Source organism: Cupressus sempervirens, chromosome 6 (genome assembly GCF_028749045.1).
Source record: "Cupressus sempervirens isolate cs-2001-9-10 chromosome 6, ASM2874904v1, whole genome shotgun sequence".
Lineage (NCBI taxonomy): Eukaryota > Viridiplantae > Streptophyta > Pinopsida > Cupressales > Cupressaceae > Cupressus > Cupressus sempervirens.
In genome coordinates, this window is record NC_143123.1 from 39,316,066 (window position 1) to 39,339,167 (window position 23,102).

The 23,102-nt window shown below is 36.5% G+C and overlaps 1 protein-coding gene across 2 annotated transcripts in view; it reads left to right on the top strand.

Moving 5' to 3' along the window:
- The window catches only part of LOC149551003 (threonine dehydratase biosynthetic, chloroplastic-like), a 63,126-nt gene that overhangs the window by 18,222 nt on the left and 21,802 nt on the right, over positions 1-23,102 (top strand). For both annotated transcript variants that reach the window (XR_016352651.1, XM_089786555.1), the window contains exon 4: positions 2,409-2,615. Coding sequence is in view for 1 of the 2 variants with exons in the window: in XM_089786555.1 (XP_089642681.1) it covers positions 2,409-2,615 (207 nt within the window). In the remaining variant the exon portion in view is untranslated. The remainder of the gene's footprint in view (positions 1-2,408; positions 2,616-23,102) is intronic.

Sequence of the window (23,102 nt, forward strand, 5' to 3'; positions counted from 1 at the left end):
CTTTCCTTCCAATGTATGTTGAATTTCAAAAGATTAATTTGTTTCTTAGGGGTGCTTTCTAACTATTTGAGTCTTGTCTTGTAAGTAGATCATCCAGGGTGAAGATTTACAAAAATGAACTTCTGAATATAACCCTGTAAAAGATAATTCAGAATATTCAATTGAGGTCTACATTTTGTGACCATTCAGACGTAGAGTGGATTTTGATTGCCAGATAATGGAATATAAACATTGCAAAGTGGTATCTAGAATCCAGATACATGATATTATGTCTGATTGTGAAGATCTAAAATCTTTAATTTAATTGAATGTTTATTGTTTATCTGACATTTCATAGTTCCTTTGTGGATCTACTATCTGTTTGCTTAACTGCTTTTTAAAACTTAGAATTCCTTTTCTTAGGCAGAATTTATCTGAACTTCTTGATTTGTTAATACTTAATGGCTAATGAACCATTTGGGTTCCCTAGTTGCATTCTTCAGTCCTTTCTCCTCAGGAGAACTTTCTTTGCTATTTTCGATTTCAGATTGCCTTAACATGTGGTATCGTCCAAGTTAAGTAACACATATTAGCTAACCCTCAGCTGTGTACAAAATGGCAAAACCATACTTAGATTGTAACCTAGAGGAGCTAGAGTGCTTTTTCACAACTCATGTCACATATCTTTGAATTATGTACCAAATTTAGTTGTAAACACATTACAGAGAACTAATTACTGCAAATTAGTTGGTCAAATTGTAGGAAAAGTAAATGAATGAAAGAGAACGAGGCAATTCAATGAATAGTAGATTAAGGAACAATATTCCAGCTCCTTTCTTTCCTTAAGGTAAAAAAATAGCAGAACATTAAATATTGTTTTACATTTTCCTTATAGCTGGCTCATCTATCTTATATCTGGTTTACCCCCGTGTCTTTGCATCTTCATTAAAAGTGATACCTATGTTTTATCGTCATACATTCAGAAACCGTCTTTTCTATTTCTTAATCATTCATTTCCTATGATTACATTCAATTTTCAGCTGTTAAATATTAGATCCTTTCACACTTTTATATATAAAACCTAAACATTTCATCTGCTTAATAAACTTTTATCCTTTCAATGGACATATTGCATTTTTATGATGCCAATAAAATAGAAAAATATGCTATATTGAGCGCTACTAACACTCACAAAAGTTTCCCAACAAGATAGGATATAATTATTTGTCATTGCTATTTTTCCTAGCTGAAAAGGCGAGAAACCTTTAGTTTGTTACTATATTTTGATGTGGCCACTTAAGTCTATGTAATTAGGCTCTTTTAAAACAGGTGCCAAATCGCAAACTACGGCCTGGGTATTAGAAGGATCCATACGGTCCTTGGGATGCCTTGGACAAACCTTGAGAGAATGAGGCACTAAAATTGGAATGATAAGAACTCTAGGTGCTGCCTTTGTATGAAAATCTGGATATCCTTAGAATAGAAATCCTCTTGATGTCAAGTATCTCTTGGAATCTGCTCAACAGAATGTGCATTTGTTGAAGTGTGGGGAAAACTGATGCTGATACTATGTACTTTTCTGGAGATCCAATAAAGAATTTTTCGTGATATTGCTATTATGATTTAACTTTGTAGTTTTTGAGTCAAACTCATGAAATATGGGTTAATGAGTTTGACTAAAACAATTGACAGTTGAATCTTGATAGCAACATCACAAATTGACTTGCTGTGGAAAATACCTCCTACTTATCAAAAACTTTGTTGTTGCAGGAAACTGTTTCTCTATTGAATTTTAATGTAATCTGCTCTGCTGACCTGAGAATTTTACACCTGATTTAAATAAGTCTGATGCTGCTTGAAAATTTGCTCGTGGTGTTTGCTAATGAAAATACAATTGCTGTAGGCTAAAAGCATTAAAATCAATTTTGCTGCTCTGTTGCTCAGATATGAATAATTATCAAGGCATTATTAATGCGCTAACCAATGCTGTCTGCAGTTTGCTTGCTATATGAATGCTGTTTGAGTTTCTTGACTTATATGGTGCAGACTCTAAATTTCATGTATTATGAGGGAATGCCATAGATGATTACACTAGAGAAGTGGCAGTTGTTTGCTACAGCATTGTTGATTGGTTATCTTTCCCAATCATTAAGCGTGCCTGGGGACATGCCAAATTAGAATTTTCTGGTGCCATATGTAATCCAATTGCATGTGCTGTCACAGCTTCTGCTTGCTCAACTAAGTGATAGCAGCCTAATTACATTTCTGTTGACAGGATCAAAGATTGAATGATTTGAGTGCAAGTATCTTCTGACAAATATATGTTCTTTATTATTCCATATTTTTGTGGAGATACATAAAATATACAATTTCATAGTTTAATCCATTCCACCGTCTTTGTAATGTGCATCTGCCATTTCTTTGCGTAGGTATTAGTTATAGGTGTGGAGCCAGCAGATGCGAACGCTATGGCACTTTCTTTGCATCACGGGCAGCGGGTAATGTTGGAGCAGGTAGGGGGCTTTGCAGATGGGGTTGCAGTTAAGGTGGTGGGTGAGGAAACATTTCGATTATCCAGGGATCTGCTGGATGGAATAGTTCTGGTCAGTCGTGATGCTATTTGCGCATCAATAAAGGTCAGAAATCTTGTGATGCTATTTGTGTTTTCTTTATAATATTTATTTTAATAATGCTGGGAATGTATAGATGTAGGTGCAGCTGAAACAATTTTTTGATAATACTTGGATTTGTTTAAGATTGCAACCCCTTTGAAATATTGGTTACATCATATTGTAATGGTTTTAAATGTGGTCACTAGCATGGCTCATTGAAATGGAAAAAGATGTCACATAGCACAGTCTTTGATGACAAAAAGTGAGAGAAATTTTTGTTGGACTTGCCTTGATAGATTTGAGGACTGAAATTTGCATGTGATGTAAGATTCAAGGAGTTCACTAACCATTTTCTGGTGTATAGCTCAAGGACTATTTGTTCTGGAGTTTGGGGACTATATTATATCAACGCTTTTACTTAACTACATAAACATAACTGCTAAATTCCATATCAAAACTTGCTTGCTGACCTGACAATATTATTATATTATAGGATACAAGAAATCCACTATAATCAAATAATTACCAACATATTCAATTTATAGAACTACAGCAATATTCAGTACAGTAGCATAAAGCATTTCTTAGTCAACCGTTCTGTTTCTTAATTAATTTTATCTCATGTCAAGGGTCAAAATTCTGAACTACAAGGAATGTTTAATTCAAACAATTTTTGGATAGTCAAACATAGCTTGCTGATGTTATAACTGACTTCCCTTGTTAATTGACTTAATTGACTAACATCAAAAGTGAGTGCAAGTCACATGATTCAAAAAATCTGAGAATGGAGTCTCAGTCAGCTATAAAATTGATACTCAAACATAGCTGGCTGATGCCACAACTGACTTCTCTTGTTCTGATTAAGCAAAGTGGGAGAGGGCCCAAACCCTTAACAAAAAAGTAACATCAAGTCCAAAGGACAGAGGAAAATAGTTCACGAGCTGTGGCACCTTATATAAGCAGAACCAAAAGCAACAAAAACTTCAACCAAAAAACAGATAACAGGGGAAAAACAGGCTGGGAGACACAGCCACCAACCAGCTACCAGCGATTAGCAACCACGAACCTTGAACCATGGACCATGAATCAGTGAACCAGAAACCACGAATCAACAAAACTCCAAACTAGCACAGGCCATTATCTCCACAGCACATCAGAAACCCTGCAACAATGACCAACCCAGAGATCAACAACAACAAACCCAACAGACCCAGCTACCTCCGTAGCTCCTTGAGCTTATCCAGGAAGGAGGGCTCTTTGGTTGGATGGGAAGAAGTAGCATCATCTGACCCAGTGGCCTGTTTAGCAGCCACCTGTAATCTCATCTTTACTCTGAGATTCCTCCCGCTTCTTTATTTTGAGCTTCCTTTCTTCGAGCTCCTACTTGATCCCTTTGATGGCAGACTTCATCTTCTTCTGGGCAGCATAATGATGAGACACCAAATCTTTGAGTTTTTTCCCCCAGCTTCTCTTGGGACTCTTTCATGGAGCCCAAAGCATTAATAATCTCATTCGTTTCCTCTTCAGAAGGCGCAATAGTGCAAAATGTGAATCTCAGAGATTTGTTCTTCTAACAACCATCATCTCCACAGCACATCAGAAACCCTACAACAATGACCAACCCAGAGATCAACAACAACAGACCCAACACACCCAACTACCTTTGCAACTCCTTGAGCTTGTCTAGCAAGGAGGGCTCTTTGGTTGGATGGGAAGAAGTAGCATCATCTGACCCAGTGGCCTGTCTAGTAGCCAACTGTAACCTTATCTTTACTCTGAGCTTCCCTCGTCTTTATTTTGAGCTTTTTTTTTCTCAAGCTCCTCCTTGATCCCTTCGATGGCAGAGTCCGTCCTCTTTTGGGCAGCATTATGATGAGACACCAAATCTTTGAGTTGTTCCCCAGCTTCTCTTGAGATTCTTTCATGGAGCCCAAAGCATTAATAATCTCATTCTTCTCCTCTTCAGAAGGAGCCATAGTGCGAATTTCAGAGACTTGTTCTTCGAACAACCATCATCTCCATAGCACATCAGAAACCCTGCAACAATGACCAACCCAGAGATCAACAACAACAAACCCAACAAACCTAACACCAAGCTATCTTTGCAGCTCCTTGAGCTTATCCAGTAAGGAGGGTTCTCTGGTTGGATGGGAAGAAGTAGCATTACCTGACCCAGTGGCCTGTTTAGCAGTCAACTGTAACCTCATCTTTACTCTGAGCTTCCTCCCTCCTCTTTATTTTGAGCTTCCTTTCTTCTAGCTCCTCCTTGATCCCTTTGATGGCAGACTCCATCCTCTTCTGGGCAGCATTATGATGAGATACCAACTCTTTGAGTTGTTCCCTGAGCTTCTCTTGGGACTCTTTCATGGAGCCCAATGCAGTAATGATCTCACTCTTCTCCTCTTCTGAAGGCGCCGTAGCGCAAATCTAAGAGACATGTTCTTCTACCAACTCCTGGTTATGTAGCTTATCCACCAGGTCTCTTCCCACCTCCCATCAAGCTTCATCCCTTTTACTATTGGTCTAGTTCCCTGCCTTCCGTCAAGCCTCTGCCAGGGCTTCTAGTTTATTAATTTTTCTGCGGGCAATATTCAGTTCGAATAAGAGCCACCTGGTAACTGTCTTCAGCCTGTTACAGCAAATGGAAAGTTCATCCGAGTGTAAGGCCAGAGCCTCCAAATCAACACCTCCGTCCTTTCTAGGCAGAAGGGAAGGAGAACCAGAGCGAGGAATTTGCAGGTCCCTAGGATAGCTCAAATTAATCTTGGGGGAGGGGGAAAAAGGGAAGTGTGGGGGGAGTTAGGAGCAGAGAAATGGGTGGATAATTTAGGATTCTTCCCACCTCCCACCAAGCTTCATCCCTTTTCCCACTGGTCCAGTCCTCTGCCTTTTGTTCAGCCTCTTCCAAGGTTCATACAATATTCAACTAGAATAAGAGCCACCTGGTAACCGCCTTCAACTTGTTATGGTGAATGGCAAGCTCATCCCAGTGTTAGGCCAGAGCCTCCAAATCAACACCTCCATCCTCCTTTCTAGGCACAAATGAAGGAGAACCAGAGAAGGAATTTGCGGGTCCCTAGGATAGGTCAAATTAATCATGAGGGAGGGGGAAAAAAGGAAGTGTGGGGGGAGTTTGGAGCAGAGAAATGGGTAGATAATTTACGAGTCCAGGCAGACTCTGTGTCCCATGAAGGCCCCTTAGTCGAGTCATCAGAGACATCGACCGTTTCTCTACCTGATCCAGTTGCTCGTCTTTTTGTGTTTAGTTTTTCGGTCGGGAAGCACTCTAGTTCCCGAGACAGAGGAGTCCCTAGGGGTCATTTGAGGGGTCTGTAAATGCTTCACAGAGGACGAAACTGGGAGGAACTCAAGGCTATTAAGTTCCACATTCAGATTAGGGGCATAATGAGGAACAAGCTCCTTGTGAGATTTATATAACTTAAACACAATCTCTGGTGGAGAAGAAGGAAGCCCTTAACCTTACATTTCTCAATAGATAGGGAAAACGAAGAGAAAATCCAATACGGAAAACAGAATTTCTCATTCCTCTTGAAATGATTGAGCATGGGAAAAAGATGAGCGTGAAAGCGTTTATACCTTCCTTCATATGTCACAAATTTGATGAGAATCATAGCCACAATTTTCCAAACACACGGGAGCTGCTCTATGTTGAAACCCGTTTGCAGTCTTGGGATTTTCTCACCTGGCCATAGAAACAGTTTAAAGGCCTCCTTGAAGAACATTTTGGTGTTACAAGGGATTTGCAAGCCCTCCATGCTCAAACCAGTAACAACCGCAATCGTCTCTGGGGTAATTACAAATGAGACTTTCCCCACAGTGACTTTTCCCTCATCCCAAGACACCACAATTCTCTAAGAATGGTCAGGGTTATAACCTTTCATGCCTCCAACAAAGGATGCCATCTGCCCCTGTTCCATTAATATCCCAGACCTTCGGCAACTGACTTTTCTTGTTGATTTCATATTCGTGTACTGATATCAAAAGTCCGTGGGAGTTGAACAATAGTTAAAAATTCTGTTAGTGGGTTATTCATGTAACAAGGACATAACATAAGGAGTACATAACATGTTTGTGTATACACAAAGTCATTATGCCCTTGGCCTTGCATGGGTACAGGTGCCCTGGGTTTGTTTGGGCCTTAACTGAGAAGGATCCGTAGTTGTAGGCCGTACTCGAGCACTAAAGGCCAACCACTAAATATATTTTCATAATGAGAACCAAAAAAGAAAAAGTAAAAATCTAAACCAACCCTGAATGCAATTACCTATTTACCTAATGGCATTAATAAGACTAATAATTAAAAATAAATAAAAATCTGAAATTTCATAAAGTTCCTTTCAAGAGCTCCAACTTCAAGAATGGCTTGAACATGGCTCATGTCATGATACTTGGTCATAATCATTTGAATCTCGTTAGCTAAAGGTTACAGTTGTTTTATCTGCACAATATCTTTTATGTCAAATTGTGCTAGTTAGCAGGACATGCTGTCCAAAGACTGTGTCTGTTATTTGTTATTATTTGTACAATGTTTGAGAATTCCTTGCCTTAATTGATTTTATGAATATGTCAGTGACAAATTCTGCATCCATCATCTTTTCCTCACAATTGACTGTCCTAAAAACATCACTATTTAAGGTTAGACTGCAGTGACATTAGTTATAGAGTTTTTTACAATCCTTTTGTCCATCATAGATGATAAGCAACCTTTTTCAGTCTGTAAACCCCTTTTGATTTGAACTAAATATTACATAATTGCTTTTCTTGGCTGATAATTTGGCGTGAACTTTCTCCGACCTAGAGCTTATATATCCTTTAGGGGCCTCCCCTTCATCACTTCCTAAATGATTGATTGAATGGATTCCTTTTGGTTGGTGATTTGAGGTATTGGTGCATTATGATTAAGTAATTGTCGATTAGATGATTGAAAATAATGCTAGTAAATAAACGCTTCAGAGTATGAAGCATTTATTGCACCCTACCTACCACATTCTAGTTTTTCGATTAGATGATTGTAAATATGGATTACCCTACCTTCCATAATGTTAGTTTGACATATTAATGGATGATGATTAAATGAATGTTGATTTGATAGAGTGATGCTTCATTGCTAAATTGTATGTTTTCTTGATCTCAAGATGAAGTGATAACTATTGTGAATTTGATAATTATTTGTTTAATCTTTCTGATTGATTGATTGATTGCCTGATTACTTGAGGGAAGATTTATGAAGGACGATGATTGATAAGTCCTTCAACACTTGGAAAGAAATCTCCTTTATACTTTTTTAGTGAAAGGATCACCACCTTTCATAAGAGTGGAATCACCACCTTTCATTGTTGCCTTTGAGAATAATATATCATTCCCCAAATTGATCTCCCTTGGATGTCCCCCCTAAACAAAACCTTCTTCAATTAATTTCAACGCGTTGGTGGGGGGGGGGGGTCACACCTCTTCATCATGTCTGCCTTTTGCAATGGACATGACCATTCACAACCACCAACTTTTTGCAATGGACATGACCATTCTTTCTTGATTCACACCTTCCCTTTTTTCTTCCTTCACTCCTATTCAAATTTAATTCTCTTCTGCCTTTTATATCTTATGTTTGACTGTGTCACAACTTTGCATTTCATGCTTTTTGACCATTTATTAAACTTAACTAAATTTTAATTATGTTAGATTTTAATTTTACTCTTTTGTATTTTAAATTTGTTATTATTGTTGATTGTTAAATCCTATTTCAAAAAGGGGACACTACATCTCTCTATTCATAGCTTTCAAAATGTTGGTAGATAGTCTTTAGGTACTTGTGACATGGGTGAACCACTTGTGTTGTTGGTTAAGTGGTGGTGGTGTTGTGCCCACTAAGGTTCAAACCCCCACTGGGGCATTGTGATCCCGGGCTTGTGTTTTTGATGGTTTAATGTTCTTGTGGGTTTGAGCACCAATTCTATTAAATAAGGATGAGGTATCCTAGTGTGGCCTCATTAGTTTAGAGCTTCGGATCAAAAGTGTTTTGCATGGGGCCAAAGCATGTGTTGTGCCGACATCACGAGTCACATCAAAACATTTATCAGACACTTTTTCATTGGAAAAGTTAGGATTCATGACTATATTGACGCCTATCCATCTCATGTTTGATACCCCTACATATAACTAGGTAGACTGTGCATTCGTGCTATGTATGCAAGTAGTCCCTTGTTTTTGTTGCGTGGTAAAATTCATTTACAATGACAAGGTGTACACACTTGAAGCTGATAAAAATTTGTATAGTACTGTTGAAAAAAGAGGGCTTATGTTTTCCCACCATTGTTCCATCTACAACACAATTTTTATTGATGAAGCTTTCTTAGAGAAACAATGGCGTCCATTAGACTCTAAGTTGATTATAATGGAGAATTTGAAGTCCTCAAATTCAAAGATGAAGCTTCAAGGGAGCTTTGTGTTTAATTTGTCCAAGATCCTTCTAATTCATTCCAACTTTTCGAGCACATCTTGACGATGATTGAAACTCTCTAAACTTCAACCCACATGATCTAATTGAAGCTAAGATTTGACCTTCTCATTCGAACATCTCAACATTCAATAATGATCCTACATTTGATTTAAAGACACACTATGGAGTTTCTTTTAAAATCCTTTTTAAACTTGGATATAGTGGACATGGTTTCAGTTGTTTGGAACGAAGTAGTTAGGCTCTTGTGGAATCCACATTACACTTTTCTAAAGAGGGTTTAAGATTCCAACCTCCTTTGTCTACATCTCCATTGTCTAATATACCTATGTCTTCTTATGAAGAGAAAGAATTGCTTCTTGCTCCTAACTTTTCATCTAAACAAGAGAGTAATTTGTTAACACTTTATAAAGCCAGCTTGCTTTCTCTTCCTCTTCCAAATTGAAAGAAAGTTAAAAACATAATCAAACAAATCTTTCTTTTGTGTTTATAATCAAATGTATGGACATTCCAATAATGAATTTCAAATCTTGAATTCTAACATTCGACAACGAATCATTTCTAACAGCCTTTAAATGACAAGTTACAATGAATTGCACCTTTGTCCCGTCCCTTCTAAATAACACTTATTTCTATTGTATCATTCCTCACCATGTGACATTTGTGGCTCAAATGGGGGGCTCATTGTCATTCATGGTGGTATAATCGTAAATGCAACCATTCCTTTTCTAGGGTAAGCTACATAATAGTCTCTAATGTGATTTTCCTTGCCTACATACTAGGGAGCATAGACAACTTATTTTGAGGCATGTAGTCTTGTTTGAGAATCTCCTCTTGTTTTGATGCATCCTTGTTTGAAGATCTCCTTCCTTCGTAGAAATAATTGTCAGACAAGGATTCTCTCCTCTGCCTCGTTGATAGCTATCCATTGTCGATAAGGATTGCTTTACACTCATCGCAAGATGTTTCCTTTAGAATGATCTCCTCCTTAAATTTTGACATCCTTAATATCTTCTTCTTGGTTTAGAATGCATGCATTTTTGAAACAAAATAATCTCTTTGGTGTTGAAGATGTTTACCCTTGATACAAACCTTTATTTTTCCCTAAGATATCAACATAGAAACATGTTGACATCTTGGGGTGAGGGTGGGGTGGGGTGGGCGAGGGGGGGTGTATGAGGCCTACTTGTAGCTTGTAGTCATTCATTGATGTGCCCTAGAAGTGGAGGTGTTTTATTACATAATGCACTTGAGGTGTGACTATCAATTCATCTATAGCAACTTGCATTCATAGCTGGCTTCTAACCTCTTGTTTTCTTTAGTGCTAAAGTTTTTTGTTTTGTGTATGTGTATGTTTAAATTGATAGGATCCTATGCCTGCGGTCTTGCTTTTTAACTTAGTGTCATCCCATCCCTAGAATGTCTTGCTCTCAAGCTCTATTTCTTTATCTCTACCTTACCACAAGTATGAGCATAAGTGCATATTCCTGACGAAGTCTAAAGTGGGGGCTAAATGTATGTAGTAAACTGTATCCTCGTAGAATTTCATTCCTATTTGGGTCCTATTATATCCTATTGTTGTCATATGCTAATGTTGAGACTAGATTCCATGCCCTGGATCCCGACACTTTGTCCTCACCTTTTCTAGTCTTTTCAAAAAGGGCCCAACTTCAAATTTGTGTATGTATGTTCAATTGTTTATGACTTGATCCTCAATATCTTCAATTAATTGTTTGAAGTCGACCTAAATTTCTAAATACCTTGAAAACACTATGTAAAGCACTCATTCAAGTCACAACAAGAAGCTTGAATCAAGGTTTCCAAGAGACTGGTACTAGTATGGGAGATTGGTATTGGCATTAGTGTGTCTATTTTCGAAAATAGGAGATGGGGGCACTTGGAGTAGCCACTTTTTTCCATATTGTTTGCAAATTTATAGAAAATATCATGACATTGAACTTTCAACATTGCAAATCCTTTGGCAAGGGTATTACCCAAATACTAAATAGGCAATAAAAAACATTTAGGTGAAAAGCATCAAACACCCAACAACAATCCATATTTATAGGATGATAAGAGCAAAGAGTTCATATAGAACCAAAACATCCATCAAAAGCAAAGGGAACTATATGGGAATCAACCATATTCATTAAAATGTATAAGAAAACTAAAAACAAAGGTCCAAATTAACAAGTTGAATCTTTCAACGACAAGTCCTTTTGCTATTGTGTGTTATCCTCATGAATGAAGTAAGAAAATGTATTATCACAACCAAATTTTTGACTCCAAAGGATCTAGTACAATTTTACCTCATTGTGTACACTGCAAAATTTGCATAAAGGAACTAAATTACAGCAACAAGCATATGAAAAATAAGAATATCATTTGAGTTTTGCATCAAACTGTAATTGCCTAAGTGGCAAATACTTGTGGGACCTTGTTGGCTTGTGTTGGCTCCTACCGTTTGTAGGCTTTTGTTTTCCCTTCTGCAATGTGTTTATTTTCAGTATTATGTTTTATTTGTGTGGGAGATGATGCCTCTTGCTTGGTAAATGATGGGAGACTTAGGGAGATCATGGTTGGAAGTCTCTTCTGACTAGAGAGACATCTGCGGCAAGGTCTCTAGCATTGGAGACGCGTCTTGGTCTCCATGGCATGTCCTAGGTGGTCAGAGACACATCTTCTGGCAACATAGGCTCTTATGATTGATCTTTCTTGATTCCTTCCATTCAATGGCAGATTGTTACAAGGAACAACGAGCTACAACAACCTATCTTCAAGTATGATTTCCTGATTGATTTTGTTATGACATAATTTTAATGCATCCACACTTGGAGGACTTGTCTAAAGAGCATTGCATCACCACCATTATCAATCCTAAAGCTTTTCAATTATGATTTAGCCCCTGCACTGTCAAGGGTAAACTCTCTTACATCATCATTGATGTTGTGGAGGTGGGAACACCAACACAGGGTTTGACTTAGGCAAGCCCTTATACAACACAACCAAATTTCCCTTTTGTGTGCACAGGCTCAGATTCAACTACATGGGAGGCTACAAGAGTGCAAAGAAGGCTGAAATAGATGTTTAATATTTCAAACTGGCAAAAACCATTGAAGTATGCTAAATGTCTCCAAACTGGGCTTTTTTTGGCCAAGATTCTGGGAAATAGGCATACGTTGCATTTCTAAACCTTTTAGTCAGTTTGGACACCCTTAGGACTAGAGCAAGCAGCACACTAGCTCAACATTTTTGGCTCCAGATTGCAGCTACAGGCCCTCAGGACTAGAGCAAGTAGCACACTAGTTCGACATTTGTCATTCCAGATTGCAGCCACAGGCTCCTCTCTGCATCTCATTTCCAGATTTTGAGCATCTGTGTTGATTATTAGTTCTAACTTCTATATATCACCATTTACATTGAAAGTTATCATTTTGCTATCATTAACCTAGTTAATTTCAAATAGACAGATTTAGATGGCAAACAAGCAAAAGGTCATGCTGCTGAACAACTCTGATGTTGGACACTTTTTGGCCAAGTTTTTAGGAAATAGGCTTACATGATATCTTGATTGCATTTCACTTTTTTTTTGAGTTTGGACATCCTTAGGACAAGGAAGCCTCGTACACTAATGAAATATTATTAGTTCCGTATTTCTGGATTTTGAGCTTCTGTGTTGTTTTTTAGTTCTGTATTTCACTATTTATATTCAAAGTTATCATTTTGCTATCATTTAACCTAGTTCATTTACACATTTCACATTCTCAAATCAATATGAAAAAGGAGTCATAAACACCGTTAGTTTTCAGTTCTCCTATTAGGACAGTAGTTGAAACTAGTTTGTGCTTCTAATGGTATGCCATCGAAATTTGAGATCTTAGTTTACATCCATAAGCTAGGATCTCACTTCCTACATATTGATTCTATTGGTTGGCCTTGTTAGGTCACATGGTGCATTGGTATTTTTCAGTTTTACTTGGGGACGCGTCCTTGGTATATTTTCAGCCATCTCCATTCCATAAATGTCTCGGAGACTTGATGACACCTAGGGGACTTCGACTTCGACTTGTAGAACAAATTAGACTCTGACTCACGAAGTAACACAAATTTGGCATATGAGTTCTGCTGATTCTTATATTTTAAGGTTCTATTATGTATAAGTACATGCTTTATCCATGTTTTCATATAAATATTTTAAATTTCTCTATATATTTTAGTTTTCCCTATTGTTATATAGCCGCTCCCATTTGCTGTGCCCCCCGGTCCCCAAAATCAGCAAATTTTTTTGCCATCCTGGAAATCAGTCCCACTGTCCCCTGCTGTCCCTATCCCAGAAACTCGGGGGAACATAAGTATTTTTTTCAGCCAAGCCATAGAGATGGTCTTTCTTGAGATAGTTGTATTTTGGAATCCATAGCAGTGAAAGTTTGATGGAGGTACATTGAGGGTGGTGATCATGATGTCATGGAGACTTTTGTATGCATGGAATTGGCATGACATGGCCATTTGTGTAGATACATGGTTGGTAGTGATGTATCAATTCTTCGATTGTCTGTGTTGGTTTCTTTTCTTAGTTTGGACAAACGGTTTTGCTTAATGCTTTTGGAGCTATGGGTGTTGTAGTTGATTATTTTGATTGTGTGAGGGCCATGGGTGATCTTTAGTTATGAGATGTAATGTCCCCATTCTCGAACCAATCCCAGATACCTTTGTGGACAAGGAGTGACAGTCCTTGGACACCAATAGCAGATAGAACTTAGTGGAATTGATTGAAAGTAATTAACTATCTCTAGTCGTTAGTAAGAGAGTAAGAGAAGAGGAAACTGTGAATTCTTATAAATTAGATGGCTTCCTAAAATAAATAAGGGTTTCATCCCAAGTAATGATCTTCACCAATAAGAAAAATAAGTGTCTCCATCAATACAGCAATAATCTTTGGAGATATTCATCAGCTAATATGTTAGAGTAAGGAAATTAATGAATGCCACAGCATGGAGTAGCTTCTTGTATAACAAGGAGAACTAATCAGAAGATAAATGTACTCAACCAAGGCAAGATGACGTCTGAATCTTGATAAAGTCATATAAGTCATATCATTGTAGATGATGATCCAGGATAGCAGTCATAAGATCTAAGGACGAGGGATCCTCAAACATGTTAACTAGTACTGATCAGTTGATAAGAGCAATAAGATAGAGGCATAGAATGTCATCAGACAAGATCATTTATCTATCACGATGAGGAATGTGCCAAGAGACCAGTAAGAAGTGAAAATAAGCATCAGTAGTCATTACATGTTATGGGAGGAAGAGAACGATTAATAAACTGACAATTCCTATGATGTTTAAGATCAAACCTATAAGTGATCATGCTTGTATATTGGTTAAATGATTAGTAAGTTGACATAAGATCAAAAGAATATGTCTCAATAAAGATAACCATTCACATTTTGATAATAATCATTCACTATAAGAGGTTGGACAATCACATACCCGATAAAGCAATATCTGATATGAAGAATGAATCAGACAGAATAGTCGAGTATGTTTGTGAAAGAATCTTGACAATAACAATGAGTTCGAATTCAACTATCAATAGACATCATCTAGGAGGGATATCGACTTCAGGATTGAAAGATGAGTTTGTTTGAGACAAACCAAAATCTTGCATCGGCACCCACAATGAAATCACAAGCAATCGATGAATAAGGGATCAGTAGTGAGTACGATATATCATGGATGGAAGTCAATATGAAGATCAAACTCCATTACTAGGCAATAATCAGGGAAATAATTAATCAGATGTAATCATAACAGTATTGACCAAGACAAGAATGAATATCAATTGACTAAATGCTAATGATGGTTAAACCAAACTAATACAATTAGCTGACAGATTTAAATAATTGGTTACACTATAGATTAAGGAAGGATTACCATAAAGAAACACGATGGTGATTAGTATTAACCTGGGAGTTAATTGATGATCATATGCACAAACCGATTTGTGTTAGTTATGCATGAATTGATCTTATCTTGGAAAGGTGCTACTAGCAAAGGGGCATGATGGAAGAGACAAGACAATCTCATTCATTGTATCTCTTCATTTGTGGAAGACAATATAAGAATGCATTCTTATCGGTCATTGAAGGTATCATCAAATATTACCTCTTTTATTTATTCCAGTTTGGATCTGCTTTATTTGAGTGAATGGCCTCTTGGCATAATTGGCGGCATATAATCTAAAGATTGCAATCAGACACAGCCGGAACATTGCATATTTATAAGTTAAGATCACACAGCAATATCATTGCCATAAGTGATAATTGAAGACATTGCATATATATCAGTGTTAGATCAGAAATAGCATCCATCACTGAAGTTGCAGGCTTACAATTATAAATCAGAAATAGCAACATATTGCCACTAAGTGATATCTATAGATTCTATACATTGCATAATCAGATTGACATATCAGACATTGCAAACCAATTGTTAAAAGCAATAAATATCGATTGTGTAAGGATATCGTATATCAAACATAGCACCATCCCTTTATCACTACAGGTGATAAAACAATAATATTGCACATTTAATAATTGTATATTAGACATTGTTGTCTTTTTAATATCAATTTTGTGCAATATGTTGAAGTTTGGGAGCTTGGATACTATGTTGAAGTTTGCAATACAAGCACCAAACGATTAAAAAACAAATGAGAAGACCTCCCACAAGCAAGGGTAGCAAGAAAGAATTGCTATAGTCCTCAAGTAATACGATATGCAACATTACAGTATTGCTGGATAATTATAATAAAGAGATCGATTGTTTTAATAAAAATATATAGTCCTTAAAATATGCAAAAGATATATCAACATAAAAATAACAAATTAGATCTAGATATACAAACTAGAAGGGCTTGATATGCACAATATGCAAGCTGAGCCCAACTAGATTAGACTATCCTAAATTTAGGTCCAATTACGTGAACTTAAGCTAGAGAATTGTAATGTCTCGTCTTGGGATATCTTGGAATTAAGGGACAATGACTTGAATTCTTCATTCTTTTTATGAATTGTGATCCCAAGAACTCGTGAATTGATAATATAAAGTCAATGATATGTCAAAACACCAATATCAATGACAATTACAATGTCTGATTTGGACAATTTGATGTAACGTTAATGAGTTGATCTTCTAGATACATCTATTAATGATGTAACATGCTAATTTTTCCCACTTCTAAATAAACAATTAGTTATAAACAAAATAAACAATTCTTTTCATATTCATATGAAAACAATTATATAACTACTTTATGCATTCAAATGAAAGGAGTTCAAAAACTATAACACAATAACTGAATCCTAGTCTATGAAAAGAGAGTAATTGATTTAACAATATTAACCAACTGACATATCTTCAACTCAAAATGCAGTATATAAAAGTAAAGTACCTGTTAAAGAAGATAACTTGAATGCACATCATATCTCTATCTTGTGCAAGTCTTGGCATCCAATGGAGAGAAGAAGCATTGTCAGGGGCTTAACCTCCCAACCGTGGACCCTTTAGTATCCCCACACAATCTCTATTGAGAAAAGTCCTCCCTACTCGAGATTAGGCATGAGACACCCCTGTCCTGCCACTAAGCATCCTGGTCTTAGAGTGTCGGCTAGGCAACGAGCTAGGTTGTGGAGTCCTTCCCATCAACCCATCTATCCAACTACTAGCAACCTTGACCTCTAGTGATCACAACAACAATTATGCCACTAAACCTACCCTAGCAAGGGATTTAAATGGACACTATGTGCTTGATTACTTATCACTCGACCTGACAACAAGATTATTACCCCTTGATCACCATGAGCTGACTCAGTCTACAATACTTGTTCAAGTTCATTATTTGTTTATTCTATTTCTTATTTCTTCCTCTTATCGTATAGGTATAACTCATTGTTCATTTACTATCAGCCCACACTCTTCATCTCTACCTTGTTGGTCATCCTTGATGAATCTTAGCATGACTATCTATAACCCTAGACAATCATTGTTTATCATAGTCAATTACTTTCTACCCAGACTTGGTTTATGATGTAATGGGCACCCCTGGATGTCCTAAAAAAACTAAACCAAATTGCTGAAAGGAATTATGTCAAACAGTTTGCATTCAACTTCTTAAAACCCCTTATAACTCCGAAAATCAAACGTTTATTTGTTTGTTGTGTTTCATGCATGGAATTGGTATCATACAACATAAGCAAGAAAGAAACTACAATGATATGCAAAGTGGAAATGAACTACTGCTAATAAAATGTTGTTTTCAGAATTCATAAAACCAAATACATGGCAGATTTATCAACTCACTAATTACTTCAGCAGTATTGACATAATACTCCAGCCCATGCTTTCGAACTTGCTGCTACAATACTTTGTCCTTCAATCAGTCCACTACCTTCATAATACCATTCCCTCCAAGCGGCATAAGCGTCGGACAAGTAGTGAAGAAGATATGAGCAAAATACCAAATCTGCCTGTAGCCGGAAATGCAACTAAACTACCTGATAATGAAGCCAAAAACAAAGAATTCCAAAGGCCAAACCCCAAGGGAATGACGTCTAGAATGTTACAAGAGAGGATAGACGTCCTCAAATGCCAAGAACTGAGTTGCAACTCACATACCAATTTCTTCTCATATTCAACCTGCCTAATGAAGCCACAGATGCTTCCTTTTATTCTATTCCCACGGGTCCGCTCAACTCATATGGGCAATGTGGGATAAAAGATGTGTAATATAAAACATATATTAAAATACCCCTTATGTCTCCCTTGGGTACACATCACCATAAAATAAATATTAAAGTAACACTTTAATATTTTACAATTAAATTAGACGTTACTTTAATAAAACTTCAGGCATTAAAATGTATTAGCAATCGAACTCCGAATAATGTGAGTGATAGCGCATCGGAAAGCTCTCACCGAGGAGTATCGAATCCAATCGCCAAAATTGACCTGCACTGTGTCCTGCCGACTTACTAAAAATAGTAAGTATGCCTGAAACTAAGTAAATCAACTTCGTTTTGGCCCTAATTTTTTCTTATCCTCCACTTAGACTTTGGAGAACGTGAAGGCCAAAAGATGGGATCATTACATATGACAGATATTTACGTAATGAATTCATGTTATTTATTATTAGTTTCCTTAACTGACTGAGAGCGCTTCCTCTTCCTCTTATCTCAGAGGCATATTGAAAATGCCCTTGTATAAGTATTGCATGGGGTTAGAGATCCTTCCAATTCTGATTTAAGTTCTGAAAGAATATTCATATCAGTATGCAATAATCAACTTTGATCCTTATGCATGCTTAAAGTAATTAACTTATGCAGACAAGGCATTCAATTTGGAGCTCGTCCGTCTAGCTCTATCTAATAGATATATCAATATTTCTTTCGGAATTCCAAACTAGAACTTTCAGAGCCTTTTAATATAACAAAATGACAAGAAACACTTAGAAAGAATGCTAATGAAAATTGGATTCCTTGGTATGGCTCCTTCCTTGTAGATTTTAACAACACTAGCACAAATGAATCGTGGTCGAGGAGCATGTTGATTTTGTAAGAAATCACATGTGCAAACCCACAGTACTGTAGGTGCAATCTTAGAAAAAGGCCATTGAGATATGAACGCTTTAACAATGAGAAACAAGACACTGAATGTGCAGCTTGCAGCAGAGCTTATGTAGTACGAAAATGCTATTGCAATTATGGTGCACGACACTGTATAACAAATTCGCAAAAGAGAAATATGAAATGCTATTGTGGATATGGAGCACGAAAATACGAATGAAGTCTGTAGAGATAAAAGAAATCACCAAAAGGCTAGCATATGCGAATGACCCCATGATATATAATGAATCGCATAAACGAGAGATTGTATGCCTGTTTTTGCGAGCATGCTCGGTTATAAGCAAGGTGGCAACGTCATGAGTTACATTCAAGAACCTCTAAAAAGACTGATAGCAATGTGGCTATTTCAAAAAGAAAGAAAATATCAAATAGGCCTTTGCAAAAATAAAGAGGGCTAATGACATGAAATATTATTAGAACATAGCCAAAGGTTGGAAATAATAATTCCACTCTCAAAGTGTTAATATGAGGATACCATCCTATATCTACCTATACTTGTATATGCATGTACATAGGTATATGTATATATACATGATATTCTAAGTATATGTATCCTGGGTGTACATCTTATTATAAGTGGGCATATACGCTCATGTATGTCTCATTTTAATGTGTGTGTATATATATATATATACACGTGTGTGTGTACAAGTATATATAGGTACCATGGTATCGTTATATTAAGACATGTCAGTTATCACAAGAAGCTCTGAAGTTCATACCAATATATTAAGGTAACAATTTTATTCCATTATTTTATTAAATATGTAGACCAATTTAGCTCATGGTGATCACTTGGTATCCCCTTGTTGCCTAGTCCAGTTTTTCCCTTGATCAAGGTAGTTTAGGATCCATACTTGTTAGCTCAATGGTAGGTGGTGCCCTCACGCCTTTTCCTTTTCTGGCAATGCTTCCCTGCCTTCATCAAGTTCCTGCAAAAGAAATTTACCGAAATTTAACATGGTAATAACATATTTCTCATCATTTAATCAAGTCAAAGTTACTATAACAAGTATTCATATTAGCTGTCCATTTCCAATTCATATAACATCATAACAATTAACCATTATTCCAAATCCCATGAATTTATATTGAATAACCATCACTTTCATTTCACATGAATCATAACGATTAACTAACTTAACCAAATCAACTCACTTCACATGAAGTTCTCAATGGCTATAAAGAATATTTTATTTAAAAAAAGTAGGGATTTAACAAATGACAACTATGATCTCTGCTGTATCAGATATGGCAGAATAATATGCAGGGTAATCTTCTGTTACAGTTGCTTATTATAATTATATTCTTATGCCTTGTGTCACTAAGGCAAGTGTTCAAGGGAGCGTTATTTAAACAGGATAATGGAATAAGTTGTAGTCTGATCTATATGTGTCCGGAGACTAATTTGGTATTTGCTGATGTGAACAACAATCTGCTGTTTAAAGATATTATGGATTATATCAAACTAGACTATGAAACTTAATACTGATTGGGTTATGTTATATAAAGAACTGTCTAAGAAAATGATCGGTATTCAATATATGTATTAATAATCTGTGATCTGCTAATCCAATTGAGTTATTTAATATCTGTTCAATAAACTTGAAATACCGAACGGTTGCACCTCTGTCTTGAATAGTCCACTCTCTCTTAAATTATGCTGGCATACTAATCACACCATTTAGTAGTGTTATTATCATTGGTTAGTTTTCTTTCCACTAATCATTGCTTACTTGAATGATAATAATAGTTTTCTGTCAAACTTTTTAAGTCCATCATTGATGAGTTATTTCATTCTCTTGATTTGGGCATTTGATGTAATGCTTCAAATGGAAATGGCTCCTCTTATTTGCAATCTTCCATTGATATGTCCACAATCCTCAATTCGTGCCTAGTATCAATAATTCGATATACCCATTCATTGGATGATAGTTTCATTTCTGTAAATATTGTTTTCTGCATATAGTCAAGAAATAATATGATGGGAATCAATATATATTATTCTCTGTCACTTCTATGTTATAACCTCATGGTGCTTCATTTTTATAATCTCCGCTGAATTATGTAATCTCTAAATTTTTTATGCCATTGAGTGTAGATGTGTGTTGGGTATTCTTATGCGGAACTCAAAACACACACTAGTATTCATGATTTTGACCATTTATTGGTATACGGATCCTGGGAAATAGACCTAGCCTTCACAACAGTGATTCAACTCAAAGAAAATATTAATATATTGTTATGAAGTCACAATCATGATATTTGATTTTATCGATTAGCATGAACAGATAATATTTAATTCTTAAGACATGTGGATGCCATGATGTGGACTAGGGAGACATCACATGAAGTGTTCCACGTAATGTCTTGTGAATATTATAATTTGATTAATTTATTATTTATTTGTTGATGTACTATTTTAATTTAATTTTATTAGTATTATGTTTTAATTAAATAAGTTTAACTTATATAATCGTACATCTTGTAATTGTATTATATATTATATGTTACAATTATTTATTCATTTATTTTTATATTTATTTTATTTTACTATTTAATTATATTTTAACATTATTAGCAAAGGGGACATCACAGTCCGTCCTTCCCCAAAATTGCTTGCCCTCAAGCAATTGTACGTTTTCAGCATTTACCAAGAATGTACTTGATCTAATCTTAACCCAAGAATGCCCTTGGTCAGAACTCAACAATCACCAAGGATGTCTTTGGTCTAATCTTGACACTCATCAATAATGTCCTTGATCAAGTCTTGGCACTCCCTAAGAATGCCCTATAAAGATATGTAATCTCTGCCTTGTAAAAGGGTGCCCTTAACATTTCTCCCTTAATCACAGTGCATTAGTGTGTTAATTTTTTCTCTTAATTTCCACTAGGATAGGGTGCCCTTAGCGGTTCTCCCTTAATTATAGTGAAGTAGGGTGTCTTGATAGTGGTTCTCTCTTAACTGCCATTGCAATAGGGCATCCTTTGCAGTTCTCCCTTAACTACCACTGCATAGAGTGCTCTTCATAGTTCTCCCGTAAAGGCAACCTTGAGAAGGTGCCATGAATAGGGTGCCCTTGGCAGTTATCCCTTAATTGCAGCCCTTTTCCCTTATTTAGTTCATATCTTAAATGTGTGTTAATAATAAATTAAGACTATCTTATAGAGTTACATAAATGTATTAATCACTATTTTTGCATTACTGACTAGTACAAACTTTCTAGATTGCTGTCACCGCTAGGGCTGAACCTCCTTAAAGCTCCATTGGCTCTCCACTCCTTCATTCTTTGATTGGATGTTGTGGAGATTCCCTTCATCATTTTTTGTTTTCTTACGCAGTATTCTTTCTATTTTTTTTTTTTTAGTGTTGCTTCTATATTATGGACTTACTCTTTCCCACACTAGTGCCCTTATTTCCATAGTTCTTTGCATCTGGAATTTACACCTTTGTACATTACCTCATCTTTTTGTTTGAGGGCTTCCATGCCTTGGCCCTTTTTGCACCCTACCACATTGCCCTTTGTGGAAGTAACATTCCTTTTCCTTTATTGCCTTTTTTTGGCCCTTCATACTGGTGGTGTGCCTTAGTTGAGTGAATTTTGGATTTGTTCTTTAAAGAGTTGGATTCAACTTTTATAGCTTTATGTATTGCTTCTCCTACCATTTGTGGTTCCAAGTGGTTTGTTATATCTTTAATTGATTCCTTAAGTTTTTCAGTGAGCCTTTTGTTTGCCTTGTAGGGTCTAAGAACATAATAGGGTGCATGTCAAAAATAACAGTAAGCATACACATTATATCTGAGTGAACTGAAAGCTGTGTATTAATTAATATCAGAATGATTACGATATATCTCAGAGATAGTATTATGACCACACCATAACATCGCATTTCATCACCTCCACCAAAGGTAAGTGCAATGTATGAATAAAGAGGTGTCGAGTGCCAATTGATCATTTCATAGTGAGTTAACCAAGCATCCATGGTCTCTCTCAGAATCCCCAAGTCAACACCCACACTCATCGACACCCCAACTCTTGTATTCCTCTACATCTAATGTCTTGCATCCCTTACCATCTCTACTTTTGCCAGATGCTCCATAGCCTCTACCGCTAGTTCTACCATCTCTAGCTTGACATCCTCGATTGTGAACTTTATCTCTAGCAGGATTGTCTGAAATGTATTTGGCTGCTCAACTGCTATTGTTGTGGCACTAGGAGGTATCTTAGTGATTGGAGCCTACAATTAACTAAATTTTGGTATGGGTAAGGCTGCCATAGTCACACTCGACAAAGTAGACAGGATCAATTGACCCCCACTAGAGAGAAATGTTGGGGCAAAAAGAATGCAT